General features: G+C 43.3%; 1 protein-coding gene across 8 annotated transcripts in view; it reads left to right on the plus strand.

The window, feature by feature from the left end:
* The window catches only part of DENND1A (DENN domain containing 1A), a 478,231-nt gene that overhangs the window by 264,586 nt on the left and 200,850 nt on the right, over positions 1-12,795 (plus strand). For all 8 annotated transcript variants that reach the window (XM_054584397.1, XM_054584400.1, XM_054584396.1 and 5 more), the window contains one exon: positions 12,468-12,513. In XM_054584397.1, coding sequence (XP_054440372.1) covers positions 12,468-12,513 — 46 coding nt within the window. The remainder of the gene's footprint in view (positions 1-12,467; positions 12,514-12,795) is intronic.

The following is a 12,795-nucleotide window of genomic DNA, read 5'->3' on the forward strand; positions in this document are numbered from 1 at the left end:
TCTTTTCAAGTTCTCCGTTTGATTTTTAGATGGAAATGTAATTCATATATCATAAAATACACCCTTTTAAAAGAGTACGATGCAGTGGTTTTTAGTATATTCACAGGGTTGTACAACCACCAGCAATATCCAATTCCAGATGCATTAGATTTTTTTTAACCTTCCAAAAGTGTATAAGGCAAAAAGCAAATGTTCTATAAAAACGAGTAGCTGGTTGGCATCAGACACCTTCTCCTGGTCCCTCCAAGGTGCCCCTGACTTCACAGGTGCTAAGAGTATAGGGGACAGCTCTCCTCCGGCCTCAGCAGTGATATTCCCGCAGTGGTGCTGAGACCTGCACAGTGTCTCTACCATGGGAATGACCTTTCCCACGTTAGGGAAGGTGTGTCGCTCACCCACCCTGACTGCAGCCAACCCACCCCACCGGTGTCCCTCCATGTCCTCTGCAGCTGCCAGCTATGTCAGAGCTCTGGAGCTGCCCCGCCCATCCCACCCTCCCTGGCCCCTCCTTCTGTCTGGTATGGCACAGGGCAACAGCCTGCCTCTCCAGCCCAGTTTCTGACTAGCCTCCATGGGACAGAGCTGGCTCTGATACCTGCTTATGCGACCAAGCCTGGGCCTAGTTTTCCTTTTCTTGGGACACATCCTCCCTGACCTGGAGCTTCTCTTGACCCCAACACTTAGAAAACTATGATACTTTTAAGGGGCAGTGTGTTGGTCTCTGCAACAGAGACATTCTGGATATGTTCCTGGTCACCAATAGGGCAAGATCCACAAACCATGCAATTGCCATCATCACAGAAGCTGCAGCAGTGGAGGAAGACACCTCATGTCGGGGCTTTTGTGATACGTCCCTGCCTCTCTGAGTTTGGGCACAAGGGAGAATATATGAAACATGAGCACAGTGCGAGGCTCGGGGTCACCTCTCAACTGTGGGTTTGCCTTCCCCTTAAAGATTGGAAAGACTGTGAGGCCGGACTGAGAAAGATATTGGATATTCCGCATCTTGGCATGTGACATATCTAAGTCCTGGAACACAAAAAAGAGAAATCTTTTCCTCTTATTACCAGTTATATTTTCAATGTTTACTTATTTTTTATTTGTTCTGTTACTTTCTCTTGATTTATTTCCCATAGACCTCTTTTTCTTTTTTTCTTTCTTCTGTACCTCATTCGTTCTTGCATTTGTACGAGAGCCTCGTAGGCGGCTGGTGGCTGACAACCTGAGACTTCCCCTTTGCAGCTGGCTCTAGCTCTTATGGTTCTCATTGAACTCTCTGGGGCCATCGGAGCCCCGTCTCCTGACCTTTGCTTTGTGATTAACTTATCCTGCTGCAGTGGTCTTAGCCACTGAACCCTTCCTGATGTTTTCCAAGCCTGTCTGCTTCCGGTAGACTGAGGAGGCACAGAAGGGCGGACTGCTCCAGGCTTTGATGTTGACCTTACACGTTTTCTTCCAGGCATTCTTTTTGTAACTCAAGTGTTCATTCAGTTGAGTTCAGTGCCTTGGAGCTCTAGAAGGCATCTCTCGCTACCCCCAGAGTTCCTACTCCATGAAGCCACAGGGTCACACTCAGAGGGCATTGTCCTCCCTCTCCCGCATTCACTGAGCAGCTCCAGTGATATGCACCTGTCTCAAGTTAGCCAACCATCTCCAGTGTCCAGCTCCACGCACGCTGAGCTCCTCTGCTGTGGTAAGCCCTGTGGTGTGTCTGCCAAAATTGCAGGTGGAACTAGGCAGTGTCTGCTTCCTCTTCCAGTCTAGAAGCACTCCCGTCCGTTCATGGATCCTCATCCTCCGCTGTTGATCATAAATCAGGGAGGACTGGTTGGAAAGTAGGCAGAAAGTTAAACACCTTTTCCTCGAAGAAAACTTTAATTAACGTGTGGCATTTGCACCCTTTCTACTATACAAGCCATACTTTCTGCCTCTCACTAGCTGTGACCTTTGTCAAGTCCCTTCACCTATTTGAGCCATAGGTTCCTCTGTAAATTATGGAGATCAGTCTTTCAAGATTGCTGCGAGGATGAAATGAGGGGATCACAGTGCCCTTAAGTGTCCCGGCACCAGCTTACACACATAGAGTAATATCCTTGTTTAATGTCTGCTGATAACCATAAGCTCCAAATAGGCAGGAAACAGAACTCTTTTTTTCTCTTCTCTAGCCTCAGCCCAACATGGTGCCTGCCACACAGTAATGTTTGTTGACTGACTGACCAGCACATAATAAAATACATCATGAGATATTAATTTTCTCTTTCCCCTCCACATTACTTTTTAAAAATTCAAGCACCTGAGTGGCTTTTTTTCTCTAGGACACCACGAATCACATTATGATTCTGTTTCCCCCTTAGGCTTGGCAGCTGGAGTGTTCGGAGACAGATTTGTGGGCATCCTAGCAGGTGTGCAGAACCTCACAGCACTTGCCTCACAGCACACAAGTGCAGTACTAACCTCACCCCAGCTTGCATTTTTTAAATTTGTTCATTGATTTTAGAGAGAGAGGAAGGGGGGTGAGGAGGAGGGAGGGGGAGAGAGAGATTGGTTGCCTCCCATATGCACCCCGACTGGGGATCAAACCCGCAACCAAGGTATGTGCCCTGACCAGGGATCAAACCCTCAACCTTTTGATGTATGGGACGCTGCTCCAACCAGCTGAGCCACCCAGCCAGGGCACCTTGCCCCTATTTCTTTTCCTACTTCTACTGCTATATTGAACATACTCATAAAAACTGCCTTAAATCCTGTTTAGAACAAAAAAAGGGTATCGATTAATTCATTGACGGTATAGCAAGGCGAATGTAGTTGTATTCTGGCTATGAAGTGTCCACTTGCTGTTTTATTTTTCAGCTATAAATATCAAATAGCCATTTTTTCTTTTCTCTTTAAATGGAAGATCAATTTTCATTAATTGGCCAGTATCATTATTCATAACTAGAAAATTATAAGGAATGAAACCTTTTTCCACTTAATTAGAATGTTTTTTAAATTATATTTTATTGATTATACTATTACAGTTGTCCTGGTTTTTCCCTTTTTACCCTCCTGTACCCAAGCTCCCCTGACTCCCTCAGGCAAGCCCCACACCATTGCTCATGTCCATGGGTCATACGTGTAAGTTCTTTAGCTACTCCATTTCATGTACTGTGCTTTACATCCCTGTGGCTATTCTGTAACTACCTGTTTGTACTTCTTAATCCCTTCCACTCTTCACCCATTCCTTTACACGCCCCTCCCATCTGACACTCTCTGTATCCAGAATTCTGTCTGTGTTCTTGATTGCTTAGTTTGTTTTTTAGATTCAATTGTTGATAAATATGTATGTATTTCCATTTTATTGTTCATAGTTTTGATTTTTGTTCTTAAATAAGTCCCTTTAACATTTCATATAATAATGGTTTGGTGATAATGAACTCATTTACTTTTTTCTTATCTGGGAAGCTTTTTACCTGCCCTTTGATTTTAAATGATCTTTGCTAGATAGAGCAGTCTTGGCTGTAGGTCCCTGCTTTTCATGACCTTGAATATTTATTTCTTGCCAATCTCTTCTACCCTGCGAAGTTTCTTTTGAGAAATAAGCTGATAGTCTCATGGGAACTCTCCTATAAGTAACTAACTTATTTTCTCTTGCTGCTTTTAAGATTCTCTTCTTATCTTTAACCTTTGGCATTTTAATGATGGTGTGTCTTGGAGTGGGCCCCTTTGCATCCATCTTGTTTGGGACTCTCTGTGCTTCTTGGACTTGCATGTCTGTTCCCTTCACCAAATTAGGGAAGTTTTCTTTCATTAATTTTTTTTAAATAGCGTTCCAGTTTCTTGCTCTTTCTTGTCTCCTTCTGGTACCCATATGATGCAAATGTTCTAACTCTTGAAGTTGTCCCAGAAACTGCTTATACTACCCTCATTTTCTTGGATTTTTTTTTCTTTTTGTTGTTATGATTGGTTATTTTTTCCTTTCTTGTCTTCCAAATCATTGATTTTATTCTTAGATTCATCCACTCTTCCTTTGATTCCCTGGAAATTGTTCTTTATTTCAATTAGTGTATCTTCATTTCTGACTAGATCTCTTTTATGCCGTTGAGGTCCTCATTAAGTTCCTTGAGCATGCTTATAACCAGCATTTTGAACTCTACATCTGATAGATTGTTTATCTTCCTTTTGTTTAGCTCTTTTTCTGGAGTTTTGATCTGTTCTTTCATTTGGGCCATGTTTCTTTGTCTCCTCATTTTGGCAGCCTCCCTGTGTTTGTTTCTATGTATTAGGAAGAGCTGCTTTGACTCTGTGTCTTGATAGTGTGGCCTAATGTAGTATATGTCCTGTAGGGTCCAGTGGCACAGCCTTCCCTGTCATCCAAGCTGAGTACTCAAGGTGTGCCCTTTGTGTGGGCTGAGTACACTTTCTTCCTGTAGTTGAGACTTGATTGCAGTTGGCGGGCCAATGGGAGGGATTTACCCTGGCCTGCCAGCTGCAAGGACTGGCTGTGACCACTGGCCATCGACCTTCACCCTCTGTGGAGGATCAGCTGTGCAGGGGCAGGGTAGTGGTGCTCTGACATGGTCTGTAGCTGCCCACTGGATGCACAGGTTCTGGGGTTTCCTAGTGGTGCAGGCCAAGGCTAGCCCCTACCTGTGTTCTTCCTAGAGCCACCCTGCATGCGCTATGAAGCAATCTGAGATGGCTGCTACTCATGCCAGGCTTGGAGGTTCTCAGGCAAAGCTAAGCTGTGAATCTGGGCTCGCTGCTGCTAGTGCCAGGCCTGGGGCCACTTAGCAAAAGATGTAAGGAGAGGGGCTAGGGCTCACTGAGGCCAGCTGTTGCTTGTTTGAGAGGATTTACAGAGTTGTGAAGCATGAGCCAAGACCAGCCATTCATATGGAAAAGTCACTGTTAACAGTTTGGGTGTGCCAGGAATTGGATGGGACAAAGTCTCAGGGGATCCCCAGGGCAGGGCATACAGTGAGATCCAGATTGGTAGAGTCTCAGATATGGCACCCACTGCCAGCTCTTTGGCTCTTATAGAGGAGGGCTCAGAAAAGGAACAGCTGTCTCTGCCTGCCTTTCTGTCTAGGAGGAAGCTGTCCCCAGTTCTCACCTTGATGCTAGACACTTCACTTCCTCCCTGTATGCCACTAATGCCTTTCAAGCTGCTACCCTTGTGCTGGAGCTCAGAGTGAATGAGTCTGAGTAGGTCCGTGTGTGGGTTAAGAGGAACTGCTTGGGACTCCAGAAGTTTCTTCTACTGACTCGATCCCCGCTGATTTTTGCAGCCAGGAGTTATGGTGATTTGTGGTGCTGGCACTGGAACCCTGGACTGGGGGGCCTGGTATGGCAGTGGGACTCCTCGCTCCCCAGATATCCCTCCTGAATTTTTATCCACCACATGTGAGTATGGGACTAGCCCATTCCACACCTCCACCCTTCCAACCAGTCTGGATGGGCATGGTTTCTTTAATTCTGTAGTTGTCAGACTTCCATCCAGTTTGATTTCTATCGTCCTGAGTGATGGTTGTTCTATATTTTAGTTGTAATTTTGATGTGGTTGTGTGAGGAGGCGAGCAGTGTTTACCTATGCTGCTATCTTGAATGGAAGTCCACCATTTTTTAGTGTAACATAATGGAAAAGATAGTATTTAGCAAGAATAGCATAAGAGACTCTGAAGTAGAAGGATTTGAGCTGGAATCGCCATTAACTGTGACCGTAAGTTTCCCAGAGTTCCTTTTTTAATCTAGAAAATGGAAGGTGCACATTTATTTATTTGAGGATTAAATGAGGTAAATTAGCCAAAGCCTCCTGCACAGCCCATGGTGTTTGTTGAGCGCTCAGTGCACAGCAGCCCCACTGTCTTCATTCTTCTTGCTCTACACAGGGGACCAGGGTAGACTCTGGGAAACAGGACCCAGTGTGGTTCTCCTGTAACTGACAATCTAGAACAATCACAAAAATTAGCACGTGACTTAAGCCAAATCAACAACCCAGAGAGAAGCCTGTAAAAGAGCTGTTAGCAACCACTGGGGCGCTCTGAGCCATGGTGCTTGAGGGGGCAGCACAGGCTCGGCAGGACTTAAGGGAGGAAGGGGACTGAGGCCCACGAAGAGCCCAAGGCAGGTTTGGAAGAAGTGGTGCCTATGGTGAGGAGGGTGTTGAGACAGGTTGTGGAGGGGTCAGGGACTAGCACAGTTGCTGGCTGGCCCTCTGGGAGCATGTTCCAAAAAACCTCCTAACCTTCCTCTCCTCCTTCCCAACCAGTCAGTTGCTGGTCTGAGAAACAGTAAGCTTTATCTTAGCAAAATGGACTTGGGTTCTAGTCTCAGTTTTGCTATTTGCTAGCTGTGTGACCTGAATGAGTTGTTTAGCTTCCCAACATCCATTTCTTCATCTGTAAGTTGATGGTAGTAGTAGTACCCACCTCACACCGTTATCGTGAGAATTCAATGAGAAAATGCCAGTCTAGCCCTTAGCCTCGTGCTGGCAAATGCACAGCAAATCGTGACTGCTCTTCCTGGCTCCCTGTGCTGCACTGGCCCTTATATTAGCCTGAAGAACAACTATTTGGTCACTTTTAAGTCCCAAGCTACGATTATTTGTGTTCTTCAACAAGATGTGTTGTGTGGTCTTTGTGATTGTTCTCACTCCCATTCTTTTGTCCTTGAACTTCTGTAACGAGGCCAGGCCTCATTATTTCAGAACAGAATTTAAAACTCTAGAACAAGCTCTGTTTACTTGGTTTCTTTTCTTAAAAAAAAAAAAAAAAAAAAAAAAAAAAAAAAAGAGGAAGAAGAGGAGAAAAGAAATGCTCAAACAAGTAAGACCTGTTTCAGAGTTTTCTTTTCGTTGAACAATGATGACCCGAGGAGAGACTTGCGGAGTCCCCTTTGCCCACAGTTAAGAAGGTGGTGTGCCTCAGAATTGAGGTGGGTACTGTGATGTGTAAATTGCAATGCCAACTATGCATTTATATGGAAAAAAGGGAAAGAAAAACCGTGGATCTTCCCAATCTTTGGGCAGCTCTAAACGGGTTCCTTTCTGAGGAAGGAGAGGCGTTGCTCACCTCAGGGTCAGGGCCCTCTTACCTCTACATGTTTCCCTCCCTTCCTTGTCTCAGGAAGCTGTATTTTTTTTGTTTTTGTTTTTTTCTTTTATCCTCACCTGAGGACATTTTTTTTTTCCCATTGCTTTTTAGAGACAGTGGTAGGGAGAGAGAAAAACATTGATGTGTGAGAGAAACATTGACTGGTTGCCTGCTGAATGCGTTCAGACCAGGGATTGTACGTACCTAGACTGGGGATCGAACTCACAACCTAGGTATGTGCCCTGACTGGGAATGGAACCCGCAGCCTTTTGGTTATGGGATAAGGCTCCAGTCAACTGAGCCCTACTGGACAGGACTCAGGAAGCTGTATTTTATGTGGTTGAGCAGCTAATGTTTTTTTACTTCACCTGACTCTTTCATTTAGTTGCTGCTCACCTCAAGGGAAAATAATTAAGAGGGCTCAAATTATCAGGGGGAAAGGAATTAATTTGTGAAAGTGCAGTAATAATGAATGGGGACGACCAGGCCATTAATAAGCCTGCAGCATCCATATTTATGCCTGACCATTCCTAGGAATGAGCTCATGCTAAAGGACTTACCTGGAAGAGAAGTGGTTACATCCCAGGCCTAAAATTGGTAAGAGGATTGGTGAGTGGACCCTCTGGTATACCAGTACTCCTTCCTTCCTTTTGGCTGAAATACTGAGTATGCACCATGGGGCACCATGGTCACAGCACTTGCTTTCAGACCCACAGCCCTGAGTTTGAACGTGGCTGTGCTATTTACTAGCGCTGTGACCTTGGGCAAGTTACTTTACCTTTCTGAACCTGTTTCCCATTCTGAAAATGTGGGAAATAATGCTACATCGCAGAGTTGCCTTGAGTAATGCATTGAAGCAGTTGGGTTATAGCAGTTCAATAAATATTAGTTCCTTCTCCCCTTAAGAGAATTCTAACTGAACATACGTTTCAGGTCAAGGTCATTATATTGTCACTGCCTTGACACCAGAAACAGAATCGCTTTTCTTTGCAGGGGAGAAGGGAGAAAGAATAGTTTTTACTCTTCCAGGATGTAACTGATGGAGTCAGTGCAATAATTCTCAGAGAACAAAGGCCTAGTACAGTTATACTCTATTCTGCTATTCAGAGATGTACAATGGTATCCCACAATCGCCGTTAGCCATAGGGCAGTTGTGACACAGCTGTCAAGACCTGCCTATGCATGGACTTGGTCATAGCTGTTAATATCATCACCACCCTAATTTAATGATGTGCGTTGTTGGTTCTGCACATGTTGTGTCTAATGGCCATTTAAAATGTCTGCAAAATTGCACCCAGATTCTGCATTGAAATGCAGTCGCTGTGCATGCTGAAAGATATCAGAGCAGAGAACCATGGTGTATTTTTGCTATTAGTGAAACAGATATTTGCATTCCTGTTTTCCTGTAAAGCAGCAACAAGTTCTTTCTGGAACCTAAGTAAGGAAGACCGTTTCTAGCAGATGAAGTTTTATTATGTTTTGATTCTGAGACCCTTGGAGAAAATGGACCTTGATGACTCCGAATCAGAAAATGCTTCAAGCGAGGCAGACTCTGAATGCGAAGGGCATCTTTAAGAATAGCTTAACCCATCCGTTTTTTATATTTCCCTTTTAATGTATGCCCAAGTGTGATAAATGTTTTTTTAATATTTGTCATTCCATATGATAAGAAAGAAACAAATTATAGTTTACTTGGTAGTTTTTGCCTTCTTGGTGGTACATACAATCGAGAGTAGAGATTGCCCTCTGAAGTAAGTGATAAGCAACCCTACTGAACTCAGGAAGTAGGTAACAGGAGAGTGCACGTGGAGTGAGAAACCCACGTGGAGAGAGGATGCAGGTCCTGCACCCCAGGTGGATCGTGGCGCCTCGACCAGCCTCACCAAGGTTTGCCAGGCGTCCATCAGAACTGGGGCAGGAACAGGAAACCATTCTTTGGTGGTCAGAGAATGGATCCAGAAGTGTCAGCCCTGCCAGGGGCTCAAAGAGAACCCATTTGGACATGGCAGCAGTCAGAGCCTACCATGTGCTGCTCCTGTGCCAGGCGCTTTATAGGTTGTCTCTAATCCCTGCAACAATCCTGAAAGATTTCCACTGGAGCAAGTACTTCCTTTCTTGAAAACACTTTGCCACGATATAACAAAAGATGTAACAGTCTTGCCCTTTGATTTACTAATTCCATGTTTGGGAACTCATGCACATGAAGTTGTTTGTTTTCACTAAGTATAACTTATAATGAAAAAGTGGACGTGACTAAATGTTTAATTCTAGGACTAGGGTTCACTAAATTATGGTACATCCATACTTTGTGGAATATTACATAGTTTTTAAAATAATCACAAGATTATAATAAAATATAAGGATATTACTGAAGCCAAAGAGAAAACAATAAAATATATGCACTCTGTAATTTCATAAATATAAAAATGTTTGTTAATGTCAGCCAGTATTGGAGGAGAATAATACACAACTAAAAGCAGTTGTATTAAGATGACATGATCATGGGTGATTTTTTTTTTCCCTAGAAAATTTTCTCTTTACAATAAAAAGCCATAGAAAACAGGTTTAGAAAGAAAGCGAGCAGTAGCAGTAATGACTATTGAGGTATTGTATAATGAGAATAGAAATTGTTTTCAGAACACACCTAGAATTACCCAGTTACATATTTGCTGCATTGAGATGTTAAGGAAATTCCGGGTTTCTTTTCTTCCCCCCTTCTTCCCTCTTGGAATTTATAATTAGTATATGTAGAGCAAAAATGCAGTAGATTCAGGGAAGTATTTAAGGCTTTGTAAGCAAATAACAGTGTAAAAGGTATTTGTCTAAATTTGCATTCATATAAAACATAGAGCTGCTGTGATTTCAGAATAAATGTGTTTTAAATATTTTCTAAATACAGAGCTGTAGCAGCCCTAACAATACTTGGCTAAGAAACTACATTTCTGTGATAGGCCATAATTACTCTTTGGAAAATTATTGGGCTTCAAAAAAGGCCTACCTAACGATACTGAAGAGTGAGTTCCACTTTGTCCTCTCTTGCCGTCATTTCTGTAAAACTCCTCTTCCTCTCTTTCAGGATATCATTGATTTTTGTTGCAGGACAAAAAGGGCTTGGCATTAAAACCTACATATTTAAAATTCTAGAAAATATTTCTTTTTCATATAAGAGCCTGTGTTTGTATTCAATTATATAGAGGCTTTAGCTATAGATATTTTCACCTTTTTCTCACAATTGTTGGAATGTCTTTGTGCGTTAATTCATTTTTTTGGATTTCAGTGCTGAAATGCTAATTAAAACTCAGGGTCATTGGTCAGTTGCACTGTTCAGTGTAGGAACTGGAAAAGTTGATAAGATTTGGTTAAATGTTATGGATTTGAGTTTTTCTCCCTCTTGTGTGTTAAGCTGTGCTTCTGGATACATTAATAAGTGTCCATTTTTTTGGAATTCTGCACTCTTCCTGCTTCCTTTCATTATATTAGGCAAGGTTCCACTAGATGAGACATTTGTAGTCTTAAGACTTCCTGCCAGGGTTCAGACTTTGTATTTTTGACATTGAAGCTGTCGTTTTCCTGAAGCCTCTTAATTAGAAACACATTCATTTCAGTGTACACTGGAAAAAACTTGGATAGCATAGCCAGGCACACTGGGAAGTTTGAGCATTTGTGTAGCTGGCAGCAAAACTAATGGTTTACAGTTTAAGTGAAAAAAATATCGTAGGGCATTTCCTTGCCCCTGGAAGCGAAGAGAAGCTGAATGTGCACAGCAGATACCTTTTTTTAAAAGAGGGAAGAAGAAGAAGAAGAAAGAAATAAGACAACTCCACTTTCACTGCAGTTGTGTGTATAATTCTTTCTTTGGCTATTGTCAAATACAAAAGTCTTCTAGAAGAATAGTTCCCAAACTGTGCTGCTAATATTCAAACATGCTCCCAAGATATATTACTGCTGAGATCTGTAGTAAGGAGGACATTTTATATTCTGGGGAATGATTTTTGCTTGAAGAATTTTATTTGTCGAATGGTAATGAGGGAATTGTGCCCTTTCTTATTTTTAAATGTTTGAGCAATTTTAAAATGTACATCTGATGTTTAAAAACCTTCATTGCCTGTCCATTGCTTTCAGGATAAAAGCCTAAACCCCTTAGTGTTATTTGGAAGCAAACCTTTCCTTTCTCATTTCATCCCACTCCTTGTTTCCCCAACCTCATCTCCAAGAAAGCCATCCCGTAAGTTTACTCCCACTCCCCAAGCTGGCCCAGAGAAGAGGTGCCTGGTCGCCTCAGCCTGAGCCAGGGGTCTTTCCTCCAGGCTCATAAAATACCCTTCAGCACATTTCACAGGATGTATCACACACTGGGAAGACATATAGAAAAGCTGCCAATCGCTCCCTTCTTCTCTCCTCCTTGACCTCCATCTCCTATCCCCAGGAGAAAGGCTGTGTATGAGGTAGGCCTGGGGCTTTTAGGTTCAGAAGTGCAAAGTTTGTATGGCACAGAGGAAGAAACTTTGAAGTCACTTTCTAGGTTTGTCATTTACTTTGTTCTGTGGCATTGCCTATCTTCTCTGTAAAATGGGGATAACACCTCTGTTGTGTGCTTGTTGTGTGGATTAGGAAAGATGAATTTGAACTTGCTCATATAATACCCAGCACATTTATCATCGGTAAGTAATGTCATAAATGATAATGTGTGTGTGTACACACAGGTACATGGAGTTCTGAAACCAGAAGTCAATCCATAATGCCCAACTTTTCAAACCTTTGGAGTTGGGTTCTCATCTCCTGCTCAGTCACCAGCGTAGGAACCCGTTACCCTGTGAATGAAGTAGTTGGAAGGGGCTTTAGTGGTGGCATCGGATGGCATGTGTGCTGGTAGCTCTCCACGTTGCTTTGTCGAATCAGAGTGGACAGCGAGATCACATCTCTCGATGGCAGAAGGAAACAGCAAATAAAAAGTCATTTTCCATTCAACCTTGTTAACTGCTTTTTCTGTTGTAATTGTGGCAATAATAGTTCCCATCTGTACCAGGATCTGTACTAATCACTCGATGTGTATTTCTTTCACTCTGATAGCCGCCTACCAGTTTGCTTCCAAGATCCCATTTTAAAGATAAGGCAGCTGAGGCCATGCCGCTGCCTAGCTGCCATTTAGGGACTAACGCCAGTGTCGGTTGTCTTCCCACCCCCCTGGCGGCTTCCAGTGCCGCCTGCAGTTTGAAATTCTTCTGACGTTTCTAGGCTTGGGAACAAAATGTCACATTAGGATTTTTGTTGTGAAAGGAAATGTAACTGTGCATACGTTTATTAAAACAGTTTTTCTCCAAATAGTGAACCATCTGTAATTTTCTGTCAGAAGCAACAGACATTAAAGTGGCTGTGTGTCTCTGTTTCTCTTCACAGTGCTCCCATGCCCTACCTCATAGGAATCCATTTAAGTTTAATGGAGGTAAGTTGGCTCCTTTCCTCCCCAGATCTCTCTACTTGCCGTTTTGTTTTGCTCTGTGGCAATGGAAAAGACGTGATCTGTGGATTCACAGCTCTCCGTGTGGGAGCGCGTGGAAGCAGCACCTCGTGCACAGGGCCCTCCCCCCCAGGTGCACAGAGCTGAGCACTCAGCTTAACCCTTTCCACCGGGCCCTGGATTCCAGTGTTTTTCCTCTTTGCTTGCAGATTGTCAGTTTTCATGGGTGAGGGAGTGAAGTTCAAAGAGGCAGGAGGAAAAAGGTCT

This window comes from Pteronotus mesoamericanus, unplaced genomic scaffold, assembly GCF_021234165.1.
Source record: "Pteronotus mesoamericanus isolate MK-2021 breed Mesoamerican mustached bat unplaced genomic scaffold, CSHL_Meso_final contig_78, whole genome shotgun sequence".
Classification (NCBI taxonomy): Eukaryota; Metazoa; Chordata; class Mammalia; order Chiroptera; family Mormoopidae; genus Pteronotus; species Pteronotus mesoamericanus.